This window comes from Saccostrea echinata, unplaced genomic scaffold (genome assembly GCF_033153115.1).
Source record: "Saccostrea echinata isolate AGI-Se365-2 ecotype Australia unplaced genomic scaffold, CSIRO_AGI_Sech_v1 ptg000013l, whole genome shotgun sequence".
Lineage (NCBI taxonomy): Eukaryota > Metazoa > Mollusca > Bivalvia > Ostreida > Ostreidae > Saccostrea > Saccostrea echinata.
Window position 1 is genome coordinate 1,835,143 of NW_026889762.1, and position 18,884 is coordinate 1,854,026.

Below are 18,884 nucleotides of genomic sequence, written 5' to 3' on the forward strand. Positions count from 1 at the left end.
TATAGAATGTTTCCTGTGTAAAAGATCGTGAAGTATAAATGCAAAAGTATATACACTTATCGTCAATTTCACTAAGACTTCGCAGTTTTAATCTATAATATTTAAAAAAATGTTATAAATGCATGTGCATCTATCTAAACATTTCTTAGGCAATGAAAAAACTTTTTTCTAATGTAAGAATTTAAATTAATCAAATTTTATTATTAAATTATATTATTTCTGTCTCAGTTACTAAATGGAAGATAAATTAGTGAAGGAACATGCAATTTAAAGCAATGATATTCAGAGCAAAAATAATTTTCTAAAATTTCAAAACGCTAGATTTCTACGACAGCATACACAACTTAACCGCGTTTCTTTTTTTAGCTCACCTGAGCTGAAAGCTCAAGTGAGCTTTCTGATCACATTTTGTCTGTAGTCCGTCTGTAAACTTTTCACATTTTCGACTTCTTCTCCAGAACCACTGGGCCAATTTCAACCAAACTTGCCACAAAGCATTCTTGGGTAAAGGGGATTCAAGTTTGTTGAAATGAAGGGCCATACCCTCTTTCAAGTGGAGATAATTATGAATTAGTGAATAGCATCTTTTAAAAATCTTCCTCTCAAGAGCCACAGGGCCAGGAAAGATGAAACTGATGTGGAAACATCCTCAGGTAGTGTAGATTCAAGTTTGTTCAAATCATGACCCCCGGGGAAGGGCGAGGCCACAATGGAGGATCAAAGTTTTACATAGAAATATATAGGAAAAATCTTTAAAAATCTTCTTCTCAAGGACAGCAAAGCCATGATGAGTTATATTTATATGGAAGCATCCTCAGGTAGTGTAAATTCAAGTTTGTTCAAATCATGACCCCCGGGGGTAGGGCGGGGCCATAATAGGGGATCCAAGTTTTACATAGAAATATATAGGAAAAATCTTTAAAAATCTTCTTCTCAAGGACAGCAAAGCCATGATGAGTTATATTTATATGGAAGCATCCTCAGGTAGTGTAAATTCAAGTTTGTTCAAATCATGACCCCCGGGGGTAGGGCGGGGCCATAATAGGGGATCCAAGTTTTACATAGAAATATATAGGAAAAATCTTTAAAAATCTTCTTCTCAAGAACAGCAAAGCCCTGATTGGTCATATTTATGTGGAAGCATCCTCAAGTAGTGTAGATTTAAGTTTTTTATTCAAATCATGACCCCTGGGGGTAGGGTGGGGCCACAATGGGGGATCAAAGTTTTACATAGAAATGTTTAGTCATTTTGATATGGAAGCATCCTCAGGTAGTGTAGATTCAAGTTTGTTCAAATGATAACCCCGGGGGTAGGGTGGGGCCCAATGGGGGATCAAAAGTTTTACATAAGAACATATACCTAGAAAAAAAATTTCTTCTCAAGAACAGAAAAGCTATGTTTAGTCAGATTGATATGGAAGAATCCTCAGGTAGTGTAGATTCAAGTTTGTTCAAATCATGACCCCTGGGATAGGGAAGAGCCACAATGGGGGATCAAATTTTTACAAAGGAATATATCGGAATTTTTTTTTAAATCTACTCAAGTACAACAAAGCCATTTGTTAAATTGACATGAAAGCATCATCAGGTAGTTTAAAATTCAACCCCCCCTCTCTCCCCCCCCCCGTAATTTTTTCAATACTGAACTGATTTGTGCTTTTGTCTAGCCAATGTGCTCAGGTGAGCGATGTGGCCCATGGGCCTCTTATTTATTCCTAGAGTGTTTTTTTCTCTTTACAACACACATACAGACCTGCACGCATTAAATACAAACATTTTTTTGTGTTTGTCAGTACATTGAGAATTATGCCTTAGAGTACAATTGAAAAGAAATTTAATTTCTTAAACTTAGAAAATCAATATTCATTGTGAAATCTATGGCTTACAACAATAAGAAACTTTTATTAACAAATTGTGCATATGTTGTTATTTCCCGAAAGTTGTTTGAATTGCATTTTCGTTATAATCATGAAAAACTCTTGAGTTGATGTATCACCAGAAACATAATGCCTTGTAAAATGACTCTACAGAATAATCATGAATAAAGAGTGTTTGAAATTCTTCAAGTGCAACTCCAAATATGTATGTCATTCAATTAATATCCTTTAAAGCTCCAAGATCATCAGCCTCAAGCATGTCGAAAACTTATGTTTTAAGAGACAGCACTCCATTTGCAATCGTGTACTATTTATAAAATTCAAATAACCCTTGCTCTCGTGTAGCATTTCTTCATCACCAAGTTATCCCTCTATAGTGGCAGAGGTTTCTGTTGTCCAGACGGTGAAAATTGTAAGCCAAAGCGGTCAAAAGGTTCACTGCTGAACAATGAAGTTTGACGATATTTTTAAAGAAATAGGAGAATTTGGCCCATATCAGAGACGTAATTACGCATTGTTAATTATAGGATGGATGATAACGGGTCCTATAATGACTTTTTCTGTGTTTGTTTTAGGACTTCCAGATCACAGGTTTGAGTACCTTAATCTTACTTTTTACTTATCTTATTTTTTTTCATTTTATATAGCAAGCATTTTTAATACATGTACATGTATTTATAATAACTGTAACTTAATTCTATTCTATGAACACTACCCAAATATCAAAATTTGTCGTATAATTTATTGCTTTACACTTTAATTTTCAGGCATCTTTTTAAGAAATCTTTCGTGCACGCTCCGTCTGATTAAAAGTGTTATTTTATAAATATTGAAATTATTTATTGATTCATGACACTTGCATGCATAATTAAATTACATTTTTTCCTTAAAAGATATGCACTTTATAACAACAAACTTTGTTTTAGACAATGTTCTATTGACATAAATTTCTCAATTTTTTATTAAGTTTGATTATTCGTAGAAAGGAGCTTTTGATTTTCTTCTTATCCCCAATTATTTAATAGTTAAAACATTTTCTGTCCCACATCTTTTTTTTTTCAATTCGTATGGAACCTCAAGCGAAAAGTAGGAAATCCATGCATGTAATCACATGCTTTGGTTTGGTAATTTTATTTCATTTTTCCTCCTCCTGTGCGCCTGGTCCAACCTCTAGTTCTTGCAGGGGTTATTATCTTTGTCCTGTTTGCGACTCGTATTGTTTGCGGCATTTGTGAGACTGGCTGTTCGTCGTCTTTACCGTTTTCATTATGGTGTCACATATAAATAAGAAACGATGTGTCCACAATTTTTACTGGCACAGAACATTGCTGATTTGTGGAAAGTGTTTAAATAACTAATATTATGAAACAGCATAATCCATAGTTGGTCAGACTTTGCACGGGGTTTATATGCGAGTATAAAAAAGGGATCAGAAAAAAAAGAGGCCTTCAACCACCCACCTCGTGGGTTCTGTGGTCATGAAATGTAGACACTAAAAGACCATGAAGTAGTATTTGTTCATCGAACTTAAAAATTGTTTGGACTTTTTTTCTGTCAATTGTACAAAGTATATTTCAAGGCATGGCAAGGTAAAAGTTACATTATGAATTTAATGCAAACTTTTGGGATATTATCTGACTTCAAGTTTTTCTGTATACATGTACCTGGTATATATAGACTGTCATAAATTGTAAGAGGTGTCAATGATTTAAAACGAAAAAAAAAATGTAACAATTTTGAAAGTACTGTAAATGGTAAAAAAAAAAAAAAAATACATGTATTACATATTTGCGTACGATTACCTATTTAGGTTTGTTCAATATTGTAAGAAAATCGACTATATTTCAAAAATGTTAAAAAACGCACGAATTGAATAAGGCCTTCCTCATCATATTTATGACTAGCTGCATTTCAGTACTATGTAATTTACATTTTGTGAGTGGTAGGCCAATAAGCAAATTCATATTTCTGAGTTAAAGCACTGAGTTAAGTAAAAACAACCTATACACTTAGACCATATTATTTCATTAATACATTTATGCTGGTTTTAATTTTTTGAACGTTAAAAATAATATACATGTATCAAGAGGGAATATAAAACACATACCTATAAATGTACTTATATATTCTTAGATGACCTTAATGTAATTTCAAATACGACAACAGGACTGCAAGATCGGGAGCAGAAATTAGGCCTCCTACTGCCGTGAACACAATGATAATACTAATATATTCATTACAAAATAAATGTTAGGTAAAGTATCCGGACAACAATCAAGAGATACTCGGAATCTTGTCTCTGGACAATGAAAAATAATATGCCTTCCCAATTGGTATTCAAACAATTTGCATGATATATTAATTGTTCACTCTGGAGAACGCAGAAGATGTCAAGATAGTGTGTCCTAAATAAGAGTACTTATATATGCAAGTGAATATTTAAATAATCTTTATAAACTCTAAAGAGCTTATTGTATATCAGAGTAAGAAAACACTGAAATATCTTTAAATTTGAAAATGGACCTACACAAACACATGAGTACAAGTCAACCCTCGTATTATCTGAAACAGATTTTTCATGTACAAAATTCTATGTAGGTGATTGATGCCTAATGTAGTGCGCTACTCGATAATTATTTTTAAATTAATGTTTCTGTAAACATAAAAATCGTGTCTTACATTAAATGCACAAAAATAAATGAAATTTAGTAAAAGAAATGAATAAATGAAATAATTTGCTTTTGGTTTTGATATAAACATTTGTAATTAATGTGCTTGTTAAATAAAATTGACTTATAGGAAGAAAATAATTTAACAGAAACAAAGCAAAAGGTCTCTGATATAAATGATTTTTGTTTTGTTTTTTATTTGTTTTTCTTTTCTTTTCTTTGTTTTTTTTTTTTTTTTTTTTTGTGTGTGTGTGTGTTTTTTTTTAATGTGCATATATGTCACAGGTCATAATCTCTACGAGACTATCAAAAACGTATCAATTATTACTATTATTTTTTTTTTTTTTTTGGACGCTGACACTTCCTGATTTTCAAATAACACCAAGGCGGGAAAATGATATACCTTGAATTCTTAAATCAGGGGTAGAAATCCAACTACATGCATTTATCTCGCAGAATACATGTTTGCTTGAATGCTGATGTAAAAAGATTTTTTATGAAATATTCATAAAACAAGAGCTATTGACATATGTGTAATTCTGAGGTGTCTTGATTTTTAAACAAACACCATTCAATGAAGTATTTATAGAACAAGATAATATTTTTAGATGCAAAATTCCTGAGCTTGACAATGACACATACGCCGTCCAGGGAACACAGCACAGTGTTCTTATTCACAATTACATTCCTTTAGATGGAGATGGAGAGTATGAAAAATGTTCCATGTACGATATCAGCCAATCAGCGACGAAGTTTGACAACAAAAGTCGACCAATTAACGCTACAAGAATAAAATGTACGGCTTGGGTTTATAGCAAAGATGTCTTCTATGACACCTTTGTTATGAAGGTAAATCTGCAAATTTTCTTAAACTTTCTTTATGGACAAGAGACTCGATATACACATGAATTTTGTGTTTCCTTATCTTTTAACAACAATATAATCTTTTATTAAATTTTTTGTGGGACTTACCTACATAACACTGAATGATTGCCTTTAGTTACTATAATAATTATGCTGTATCTCTTTAAAGGAAAATCTGGTATGTGATGATAAATATAAAATTTCGCTCTCAAAGACGATTTTCTTTGCCGGTGTTTTGACGGGATCCTTCGTGTTCGGAATGATATCGGACAGGTGAGTAGCTTTTCTCTCGTTGAATTTACATTCAAGGCCAAACAATTCTGAGAATGATAATTCTGAAATTAAATAAATCATTTATATTTTTATCATATTAGGTATTGGATTCTTTTAAACTAATTTACACTGACACAAAGATTAGGGAATATATTTTAAAAGTTTCCTGCTATCGACATACCTTAATGTTAAGTTAATGTTTTTTATCATTGAATTGATTTTAATAATAACAAATACAAGCTGATTTGCTTTTCATGTATTGATAGAATAGGACGCCGGAAGACGCTTTTAATTTCAATTCTGTTTGAGCTGTCATCAACCCTTGCATTGGCGTGGTCATACAATTACGTCATGTACGTCATTCTATGTTTCTGTTCTGGGGCAGCATGCGTCGGATTGTTTATGACGTCATATGTCATAGGTATTTTTTTTTATATACAACTTTATTCAAACCTAGACTTATGTATCATTGAATTGTTTTTTTTTAAGGTCACATTGCAAAGTTTCCATATTCTTTATATATTCTATCACTTTCATTCTGTGATAAAAATTATGAAAGAAAGAGAAATGATTTATTTGATTTAATGAATTTAATTCAGGAATAGAATGGGTCGGACCCTCAATGAGGACCTACGCCAGTTTGATTATAGCATTCTTTGGACCCGTAGGAGAGTTATACCTAATATTGATCTCCTATTTCGCTAGAGACTGGTTTTGGATATTTATTGGAATATCTCTTCCGTTTGGAATAGACGCACTTATTTGGTGGTATATCTCAAGAAAAAAAACATTAAAATATTGCATAAAAATGGAAGCTGTGAAATAAGGGCAACATGTGACAAGTCTAAATAAATTGTGCATAAAAATCTGACACAAATGTATGAAAAATGCACTTTCATTGTTTTTATTCTACAGGGTATATATTTTATTTGCTTCATCATATTTGATTTTATAACAGGTTTATTCCCGAGTCGCCGCGTTGGCTTTTTAGCCAAGGGAGAAACAAAGATGCCGCCCGAATTTTAGAAAAGGCGGCAAAATACAACAAAAGAGAAGTTTCCTCAAAGATGCTAGAGGATGTTGTGATAGAGAAGAAAGAAGCTGGAAAAATATGGCTTTTATTTTCGGATCGACGCCTCGGTATAAGAACGATCATCCTATTTTATAACTGGTATTGTTTATATTGCTTAGTACTAAAATAAAATTATTGTTTGTGCTAGTGTACATATCACGCATGCGCAGGTAACATCGCCTGAAGCATATACAAGTGAAATGTACCTGCTCGATGTACGAAAACAACATCTATATGATGAATTTATATGTGCATACAAATTTAACAATTATGCAAAGATTATTTATCACTCGCATATGGGCAACTTCCAGTGCATAAAAATATTAATCAGTATGATTATTACCTGTCTGTCAATCTCCTGTTTAGAAGAGTCATACTCTCATTAAAAAGTAACATCTACATAATACGTGATTTCTCTAATGTTTTTGAATTTGTATGCATCTATTTTTTCCACTAGGATGGTTGCTAGCATGGTGTTCTATGGCCTCTCTCTGAACACAGGGATTCTGTATGGCGATTATTACGTTAACTTTCTCATTGTTGTGCTGGTGGAGTTTCCAGGCCATGTTCTACCTTTATTGATGATTGACAGATTCGGAAGAAAAAGAAGTCACATTATCTATATGGCTGTCGGTGGTTTAGCTTGCCTGAGCACCATATTTACAGTAAACTTTGGCGGAGAAGGTGATTTCCTTCTCTATGTACAGAAAAATGTCAAATTTAATTAGCGATTGGCTTGAACAAATGCAATATTCAATACTCATTATTCTATATTTTATCACAATTATATAATGGAACGTAATGTGATAATCTTTGACATTATGACATAGAGAATATTTTACTACATAAAAGTTTTGAATTTACTGCATACATTTTTAATTTTTTTCCGTCGCAGATTTACAAATGCTTACGACAGCTTTAGCAATGGTTGGTAAAATGTTTGCCACTGCTGCTTTCGCAACGATCTATATAATCTCTGCAGAACTTTACCCCACGGCAATTCGGAATGTTGGGATGGGTTCCAGCTCCTGCTGGGCTCGAGCTGGTGGAATGATTTCACCATTTATTGCAGACACAGTAAGCCAAATCACTACTCATCAAAATACTTGTGTTACACAATGTTAAAAACACAGGAATTGTTAATACAAAGATCTACAAATGAATGAGGCAGCAAACATTTGTCGACTGATGAAAAAAAGCTGTTGTAATTTCGGAAGTCTTTGATACTAAATGGCTATGGTCATAAAATTCCCTTGTCGGAGACACTCAATGAATGCTCTGATATGTTAGATGCTTCGATGAATTTTTATTTTGTAAAATGAGGGCAATAAAACTTTTTAAAAGATTCTTTATGTGTAATAAGATTTGAGATTGTTTGCAGATTGGCGAATTCCCTAACTATAGCATATCCTAACTTATTAGAGAAGTATTCTGAATGTCAATGTTAGAATCACCGATTAGTCATATTCAACAGAAAAAAATGATTTGAACACCCCCCCCCCCTCTCAATCATTTTTAGGTCATTAACACATGCGCAAGTAATATATAACGGATAGCCGCAATTTATTACGGCATTCCCTCTCTACAGTGTATCACAAATGCTGCTTCAAAATTAAAAAAAATATATCAAACTTAGAGTAAGTGCGTTATTTCAAAATCGTAAGACAACATTGCGCCATCAACTTTATTATCACTCTCTCAGGCAGATTTAGTGGGCGGTACTAGCGGAACTGCAATACCATTGGTGATATTTGGAGGGGCGTGCCTCATTGCCGCGGGGCTTACCCTTATTCTTCCGGAAACGCTACATCAGCTGCTACCAGAAACCATTGAAGATGGGAAAAATTTTACAACGTAAGATTAAACTCTTAGCAAAAATGTGTACACGTTAGAAGTACCAAATGAATATATTAACAAGTTTGAATATGTGATTATAAGATTGAGGTCAGACGACACGTTCCTCAATAGCATATGATTTTATCCTAGAATTTATCATAGATATGTTGCTATTTTAACAAGTTTCCTCATAAAAAGATTTAAGAACCTTACCATGCAGGCATTTATGAAAGATTCCAGAGGATGATGTTCCTATTGGAAATTACTTGAATTACCAATAACGCAATTTTTGGTTTATTTATTTATAAGACATTTTAAAACAGTTACACCAAACAGTTAAATCACAAGATATTGATAATGATGAATAATATTTGATATATTACAAAGAAATACAAAACGTATACCCCGGTATTCAAGGAACTTGTCGTCAGACAAAAAGTTGCGTATTCTATTGTTAAATATATTTTTAAAAATTAATCAATCAAACTTTGCACTTTCAGGAAAGAATACAAAGAACGTTCAAAACAATACAGAAATAGACTCACAAAGGAACTTGTACTCAACAAAATATAACTTTTAGGAAAAGATTTACAGACAGAGTTCTTAGCAAATTGATGCGTTTATATACAACCCTTCACGTTATCTATGTACAGTATAGTGATACCTTTAAAAAATATACAATGAATAGATTGCTTAAGTTTACTTTTTAGTTTTCTATAGATTCTATTTACATTTTGTGATGTTAACCCAGTGATTAACCATATATATCTGAAATTTGATAGAGGCTCACACACTCGCAGATCGCACATGAATTGTGTGTCTCCTAAAGCATTGTTTAGGAGTCAATGTATATAAAAGAAGCATTCTATCAGTCTAATAAAGTGTAAATAAAAAGTATAACTGTCAAGAATATTTTAAAGGGGTTTGGACACAGATTCGTTCATATTTTCTGTTAATTTCAGTATTATATCTTGACTTATATGTTGCTAGAGCATTTAACATCGAAATACTTGTATAATAAAAGCGTGTTTAGAAACTTCTTTTATCTTTAAATTAGTAAAACTACCAATTTTTGGGCGCGTTTGATTGACACATATCCTCGCACTTTCACAAAGTAAACTTTATCCATAATATTCTAAAAAAGTAGAAAAAAAAATTGTCTAATAATGAAAAATATGAAAACCATAATCCAAAAAATTCAGAGTAAAAATGTAAGAAAGCAAAACCAACTCACTAGCATTGTCAGTCAGTGCTCAGTGATATGTGCAGAGTAAACAAATTGAACACATCCTGTAAAACGTTAATGTTAACAATAATAGAGTTTGAGCGCTGTTTACAAACACAGACGTTTGAGGTGGTGTTATGAAAAATGTCGTTGTCATTGAATTCTAACAATATTCACGTAAGTTCAATGCATGAAACTGAAGTTATATTTAAATAAAAAAGAAATTCAAAATTGCAAACAATGTAACTGTGTTCAGGCCTCTTTAAGGGGTGGGGTTTAGGGTATGATGTTTTATATATATATTCGAGTATATGATAATCCATGCATAAAAGACCTAGACTTCAAAATTTGAGGAATCTACTTTTCCCCCTAAAGTACAAGGTATGGTAGCGGCCGAATCTGGCCCCTTATTTCATGTAAAAATCAGAACACAGTTAGAATTGTGATAGTTTGTAGGTAAGAGCTTAAAATGATGCTTGTTTTAAAACCAGCACTAATTTTGATTCAAAGCTTACACGGAGGCCACAAGGGGGTGCAGAAGTAGAACATTTTCCCGAATTTCCTCAATTCTGATGAAATTTTGTCAAATTTGAGATACTTTTAACTTCCGGAAATATAGAGCACAAGCTTGCCTATGTGAGAATTTTATACATAAGATGCATCTGAAACTAGTGTATGAAATATATAAATTTGGATAAAATTGCATAAAATTTAGAAAATTCGGAAATTGACATATTTTCTGACCTTCCTGTGTCCTCTGTGTATCCCATAACTTAGAACCAATACTCATTTTGTGGCAGGGATGACAACAGGTTTTGATAAACTGTTGCATCATTCTAAAAGACACCTCAAACCAGGGGCCAAAAAGGGGTCTTATCCTATCTTGTCCTTTACGTTTGTAAATATACATAGACTAGAACTAAAAAAGAAAAGATTTGCTTTGGCTCTTGGCAAAGTGCTTTCTATTTAAAATTAGTATCGGTTGGACATTTTTTTTTACTGTTGCCATGACAACAGAACCAAAAAATATATGTAAATCTGATTTCGTGCTCTTAAAGTGCTCATAATGCATAAAATTGATGTGTCTCCCCAAGTTTATGGGGTTTATTATTTCGTCGATGACTGTCGTTACAAGTGAAATAAAAAGGGTTAATTTTTAAAAGTTTAATTTTTGGCACAGATGTGAGATAGTGGTTGCTTTTTGTTCTTTCATCTCCAGTATTACACCGTTTGGGTCAGTTCCATGTAAACGGAATCAGGTCAGTTCGGGATGACATATGGTATTGCTTGTAATAGCAAAATATCTAGGTTCTAGTGCGGTTATACTATGTAAAATTTAATAGATCTAAGGCGATGTGTATTTATCAAATGATCATGTCAGAAATGTAGACGCTATTTTTACGCTTGATTCTTTAATATACATGGTAAAATACTTATTAAGCTCTCAACCGTCTACACTGTTAGTTTAATATAATTAATCAATGAAGATGTCAAATGATTGGCTAAGTATAAAAGAGACATCAGATTCTGTAAGAAAATCTAAATTTGCTTTCCCCTTTTGATCTTTACATGTTCTAATATAAATCTTACCAGTGCTTTAAGATGTTAATTTATTGTCCATTGGATGTGTACTGAGAGTGCAATCATTTTGTGAAAATAAATCTGACATAGAACAGTTAATAAAACGTGTCTACATAAAGATTAAGTTTCAGCAACCTTCCATTTATGTGGTTTTACAATATATCATTCTGTCTTTTAGACACTTAAAGAGGCATTGTCAATCATAATTTTGTAATTTTCCATGTATATAAATTTTATTACGTCTGTTTGTTTGTTTGTTTGTTTTTTTTTTGTTTTTTGTTTTGTTTTGTTTTTTTTTTTTTTGTTCTGTTTTGTTTTTTTATCATAGTTCTATTATTTAAGAAATAAGGTATCATTTTTAAACATCTATCGGGCTATAAATACGGGTTGGTCACGAGATCAAATTCCATAAAGCCCGAAGGGCTTTATGGTAAATTTGATCTCGTACCAACCCGTATTTATAGCCCGATAGATGTTTTAAAATGTTACCTTATTACTTATATTTACATTTGTGACTTATTCATATTTTATATTTGCCTGATTATAATCTTTAACGCCTGAAACGTTCTATTTTTCAAACCCAACGGCACGTGTTTGATCCACTGATTGCGCGTCTACCCTTTATGACGTCACTGAGAAATTACGTCGAACGTTTATGACGCGAGGAACCCGTGTTTATACGGATATAGATACGCGTTGCTTTTAATAGTGTTATATAAAAGAAAACATTTGCAAATGTAAATATTTATTGTATAAACATCTTTTAAATAAAGTTCCATGTCTTTAAAAGATATTTTGAGAAAAATATTTCACGTCGACGAATTCTGCAACCTGTACGTTCCAGTATCGTTTTTTAACTTTTTTTTGTAATGTATCTACCATATCATAAGTGGAGAACTAGGAAATATTTGTTCTAAAAATGCCTTAAAAACCTTATTTTGTTGTATACGGTCTCTTGTCCCCCATCTCCCAATAATGTAACTCTAGTAAAGAAAAAGTATGTCTTATGCAACGAGTTTTCAAGATTTCACTTGTTACAGATTTTGATTAAAATGTTTATCAATGAGAGCCTTTAGCATAATTTCGTTACTATTGATCCTAATAAAGCATTATGGTAACATCAATGCGAAAACCTCAAGTTCAAGTCTACAGGAAAATATGTCAAAAGGTACCCTGCTTAGTGTAAATATTTACATACAACAAATAGGTGCTACAGTTCCAAATCAAAAGATACGCTATGTAATATTTCTGGCTGGACTGTGAATTATGAAACCTTTTCTGTGTAAAAGGAAAATATAAATGCAAAAGTGTATTCAGTTATCTTCAATTTTTTTTAAGACATTGCATTTTTAATCTTAAATTGTAAAATCTTGTCATAAGTACACCTTTATAAAATATTTCTCAGGCATAGTCAGAAGGTTTAATGTAATGTTAGTTGTAAACTAATCAAATTATAGTATTTCATATAACGTTAATTGCACATGGAAGATGCAAATAGTGCCACAATTGCATCTCAAAGCATATTCAGAGAACAAAACAATTTTTCTTTAATCCCATATTTCCTCGAAGCTCTTACATTACTTAAGATTTTTTTTTATTCTCGATGAGTTTTGGTCTTTTTTAATGCACAAATAGACCTACGCACATTGAATACAAACTTTTTGATCTTAATATTTTCGTGTTTGTCCATTGAGGATCAATTGGAAATTTCATTTCTCGGGTTTAGAAATCAATACTTATTGTGCATGTATGGGTTTTTACACTTTGCCCATCTGTTGTTATTTCTTAAAAGATGGTTAATTTTGTGTTTTCTTAATATTATTACCTCTGGGGCCGATATGTCAGCAGAAACATAATGCCTTGTAAAATGACTCAATAAAAAAATCATGAACAAAGAGTGTTTTCAATATTCTTCAAGTGCAACTCCAAATTCATATGTATGCCATTCGATTATATACTTTAAAGATCCAATATCATCAGCCTCAAGCACTTATTCATAACCATTCAATTTAAATCGTTCGTGTTGTCGTGTAGCATTTCTTCATCACCTAGACATCCCTCTAGTGTTAAAGACTAGTGTTGTTCTGGCGATGATAAATATAAGTTAAAACAGAAGATCCTCCTAAAAACAAGGATGTTTGGCGATATTTTAAAAGAGAATAGAGATGTCGGTCCGTATCAGAAAGGGAATTACATAATTATATTCATTGTTAATAATAGCATGGATGATAAGGTCCTGGAATGACTTTTCTGTGTTTGTATTAGGGCTTACAGATCACAGGTTTGATAATTTTATTCTTCATTTTTTTTAAATTTTAAATTCCGTTTGAAAAGCAAGCCTATACAGAAGGTAATTAAATATTAAAATACCTGTAAATTAGTTTTATTGTATAACTATAGCACGAAAATAAACCTTTGCGTATAATATACACTGTACATGTTAATTTCCGGGTATTTTAATACCATTCGTTGTCTGCAAAAAGTATATACATAATTTTTTGCACGAAAATTTTTCATTGATTCCATTTAACATTGACCATTTTACTTCTCCAATGAGTCTATTTGCAGATAAAAGACTGAACAGCCTGAGGTAATTTATCAGTTTAACACATATCGTTGATAAAATTATTTTTCAGTAAAAACAAACCAATAAACACCGAATTAATGATTTGCATAGCTCGGGTATGTTAAGACTACACACTATTCTACTAGTCTCTGCAATATGACGTCATAGTAAGCAATATGACATGATATTTAGAGAAAACGATTTTTTAATATTTTATATTTCAGATAAAGATTTATTTGAAGTCCTAGAAATGAATGGAAACATGCCAAACAGTAAATGCACAAGGATACTAGACAGGTCTTAGGACTTTGCAATGTTGGAGTATCCACTATATTGAAGTGGCGCAATGAAAGTTTTGACCTGATAACAGTTTAAGAATCATATGAATATGTTTATAATTAAAGTTGTTTGTCTGTCATATGGATATAAAAAAAATTTAATCCCCCCCCCCTCCAATCTAAACGTCCAAGAGAACGTATAAAATCAATCTAGCATCCGTCCAAACATGAGCAATATTATAGATAACACACTAGGCAAATTTTACAAACCGATGATTGTCTACAAAGTTGGACAAAAGATCTCGTTATTGTTTTTTTTTTTCAATATAATGTCCCTTTTTTGTATAAACAAACGAATCCCACTCTTTCTTAGTAAACATAAACATATGAATGGACACCTTGTCAATTATGACGTTTATGTGTCAACAAATTCCTGAGCTAGTTATTAGTTTTTCAGTGGGTATATAGGCTCCCTTAGAAATCTTTCTTGGTCCTACCTTGAGTACATTATATTGTCAGTATATAACATACCTATTCATTTATCAGCCGCTACCGCATGTAGTTTACATATATACACTGTAGGTTCATTTATGTCTACACTGCACACACTAAAAATAAGATAAAGTTCTAGGAAAAGTAAACTGTCCAGAAGGGGACGACGCTGTGGTCTGATGGGATTCTTATTATTAATCAGGTAGGTAACAAGATATTAATATTTTATATATATTATAAGGATTATATGTCTACTAAATTTATGAATGATTGATCAAAAAAGTAAAAAAAAAAAAAAAAAGGAAAAAAAAAAACGCCTGCTTTAAATAATGTCAGTGACTGTACCTTAACCACACAAAATGTCCGAGATACTCGATACTGACCTTAGACTTAACATTGGTTTCTTTAAAAACAGAAAAAAATCTTCAGCTCAAGTTTTATTGCCTAAAAAGTATTATTTCATAAATTTCTTTAACAAACACAAAGAACTAAAGTTTTTTTGTCTGCCTTTAAATTGTATATTTTAAAAATATGATGATCGTAGGGATAACGGAGCAATCACGAAATCATATATTGCAAAAATCTGTGTTTCCACTATGCTCCAACTCCTGAATAATTGACAAACTAATTCTATCGTTTATGCCATGATTTCATCTTATTTTGAGTTTATTTTCTGCAAAGTTTATTGAATTCGATATAAATACGCATATTATTAAAATCCATCATGCCAAAGAAAACTGATTATGATGACAAAATTTATTCCGTTGGAAGGCCTAGCAAAAAAAAAAAGTGGAAATACTTTCCTTATTTCTCGATAAATACAGCTTCCATTATTACATATTTCCTAGGGATGCTTCCAAGAGTACAAACAGTCTGATTTGCTGAGCAACTAATCAGAATACTTCGGACACCAACGGCAAAAAAAAAAAAAAAAAAATTATCGAGTACTGACCCCTTCCTCCAACAATTTGCTCGATTCTGTTGTAAACAATTGTTAAAATGTGGTTTAAATCCATTCCAAAGAAAAGAAATATTGCATTTCAAAGTGCTTTATGTGGGGCCCTCGTTTAAGAAAAAGAGTGCTATTTTTTTTATTTCACGGCTTTTTAAACGTGCGGCGTTTTTGTAGTCCTCGACATGTACATATAGGTATAGCTAATTTAAGATTGATAACTGTAAAATTGCTGTCATGAAAATCTTTACGAGTTTCTATTTTATTTATTCAATTAGAACATTCAGCAAGTTTCGAAAAATGGTTGTGCATCTGACCGAAGAATTAAGGGGGGGGGGCGAGTGTCGTCACTCATTTTAATATGAGCACAGAAATGGAACCCTGTCTGGAAAATCCAGCAAAATAAAGTTCTCGCGAATAAAAAGTTTACAGTTAAAGCAAGTCGAGGAATATGGTAGACAGAGGTAAATTTTCAACCAATTTTATATATATACAAACAATGCTCTCATCAATTTCTTTACCATAGAGCAACTTTCGCAATATATGTGTATAAGAAAACTTTCTGATAATAATTTCATGAAACGTGTGTCCATTTCTGGGTGTTTTTTTTTCTGAAACAAATACCAGTCAGTGAAGTATTTACAAAACGAGAAAATATTTTCAGATGCAAGATCCCTTGCTGATGGCACGTATGCAATATAGAAAAAAAACGTGCAGGCTTGATTCAGAAATACATCACATATGACAATGGTTTGTATAAAAGTGTTCCCTGTAGGATATCAACCAATCAGCGACAGGGATCGACAACAAAAACTGACCAATCAAAGGTACCAGACTCAAGTTTACAGCTTGAGTTTATAGCTAAGACGCCTTCTATGTTTCGTTTGTTCATTAAGGTAAATCAATCTTCAGTTTTTCAAAGATGAAATGTGAAGATAGCGAATAGTAATCAGGCTCAAAGTCCAATCAACCAATACAAATTGTGAGGAGAGCATACACGGACCATTGAAAACAGAAGTGGGATCAAGTGTCATGAAGGAGTGAGCATCCCCTACTGACCGGTCACACCCACCGTGTCGTGTACTCTTTGTCATGATCAGATCCGTAGGCAGTTCAGTGTGAATTCGTATGAAAAATGACAGTCAACATTAGACTTAACGATAGATTGTAGTTGCAAACAAGGTCGTATAGACCATAAAATTTGCGAAATGTTGACTATCTTTTCTTCCATCATCTTACAATGCATTTACAAATCACATCAATTTTCTGATGTGATATTATTAACTTGTCATTTTGTTTTAACAAACCTCTGTATACATTCAAATTAACGTATTTTGCAAGTTATCTATGTTTTCTGCTAGTGGACATGTTCGTCGATGAAATATGGAGAATCATTATCAAAAGTCCATTGAAACAATACAAATCGTGAGAGCAAACACGGACCTCTAAAAGCATCAGATGTGGGATCAGGTGCCATGAAGGGGTACACATCCCCTGTAGACCGGTCACACCCGCTGGTTGCTCCTTGTTATGATTTGGAAAAATCCGTAGACAGTTCATTGTGTACATAATGGCCTAACAATAAGTATGAAAAACGTCAGCCAGTATTCGACTTAATGAGACCTTGTGTTTGCTGACAAGGTCATTGTATCGACCATAGAACTTGCGAATTGTTGACCTCAAAGACTATTGATATCCTTATTTCTTCAACTTGTTTGTCAATAGCTTGCCTCATTTTAGAAATTGTTCGTATGTAGAGCATGCCCTCGCGTATGGAATCAACTGGGAGAGATGAATTCAATATGTAGGTGATAAGGGTATATTTCTACATAAATAAGGAAAGATTACAATAGAAAAGTTGAAGTCATCAAGTTTAACATAAAGTTTTGTTTTTAGGTTACCATTAACGTCTTTTTTCTAATAAAATATATTTATACAAAACATATGCGTCAGACTCCGTGGTATCTTTTATTGTCTGTTATTGATCCCACTTCTGGAATTTCCACGGGTCTTTGTTTTATGCCCTCTTCACAGAAATGTATTTTTTGTAGATTTGTTGAGATCGATCACTGTTCGTTATCTTCACCTTTTTCATTATTTCAAGTTCAATTGGATATATCGAGTCGACATACGAATGGAAGTTACATGTACTATTGTTAATAGATAATACGTCGTCGACGAATCTAAATGATGAGTTGAAGGCCACAGCAAGAGATATCATTTTCTTATGTATAAGTTTCTGAATAAATTCTGCTTCAAATGAATATCAAAATAGGTCTAATAATAAAGGGACGCATTCGGTACCCATGGAGATTTCGACAGATTGTTGGAAGACCTGATCTCCAAAAATACATAGATATTGCCAATCAGAAACTCAAGCAACATTTTAATATCAACTTCAGAGTACTTGTGTAGTACACTCAAAATGTTTTAACAAAATCATTTCGCAAATGGCCAATGACAAGATAAGTAAATTTACCAGTCTATTTTTATTGCTTTATTGCAAAGGCAACTGTCTATGGTGTCAAAATTAATGCTTGGACTTTAATTTTCGTGGGGAATTATTGTTTAAAGTGCTGAAAAGTCGTATGTTTTGATGTTATTGATTTCGCTTAAATTTTGTGATTTCAAATTTACTAATAGTTCCTTGGAATTTTTTTAGAATTCAGATTTCATTTGCACCACTTCGCGAATGTATTGTTTTACAGTACTCTTGAAGTTTCTTCTTCCTTGCTCTAAATATTTTAGTGAGGAGTAAAGAAAGAGGCTTGTTAGAACATTTACTGGAAGCCGCCAAACCCTAACCCCCTGAAATACAACTAAAATAATAAGCTTTACAAACAAAGATAATGTTTTTATCTCCTTTTTAGGGTTAGGAAATTTAAGGCCTACCCTACTTATTTCTTTTTAAAACGGATATTGCCTTTTGAGACGTAAACGGGTTTCGGGTGTTGCAAGTGACATATCTTTTTTTCAGAATAAGTGAATCATTTGAATTATTTTTATGAATGTTTCCATTTCGACGTACCTATATGCATACTTCCAAATATGCTTCTGATGCTTCACTAAACTTACAAATGCATATTTGTACATGATTGATCAATTAAATTTAACAGCGGGTCAATTTCAAAGATAATACTAAGCTAGTTTTACATTGAAAACATTGCATTAGTCATGTTAAAAGGAAAGTTTGAAAGGG

At 32.4% G+C, this 18,884-nt stretch overlaps 1 protein-coding gene across 1 annotated transcript; it reads left to right on the top strand.

Moving 5' to 3' along the window:
* Positions 1-2,325: 2,325 nt before the first annotated feature.
* LOC133186314 (organic cation transporter protein-like) lies at positions 2,326-8,613 on the top strand. Its single transcript, XM_061321547.1, has 9 exons — positions 2,326-2,468; positions 5,155-5,395; positions 5,580-5,683; positions 5,950-6,104; positions 6,283-6,451; positions 6,642-6,854; positions 7,213-7,439; positions 7,651-7,832; positions 8,458-8,613. Exons 1-9 carry the CDS (start codon positions 2,326-2,328, stop codon positions 8,611-8,613), a joined length of 1,590 nt encoding a protein of 529 aa, XP_061177531.1.
* Positions 8,614-18,884: the final 10,271 nt, after the last annotated feature.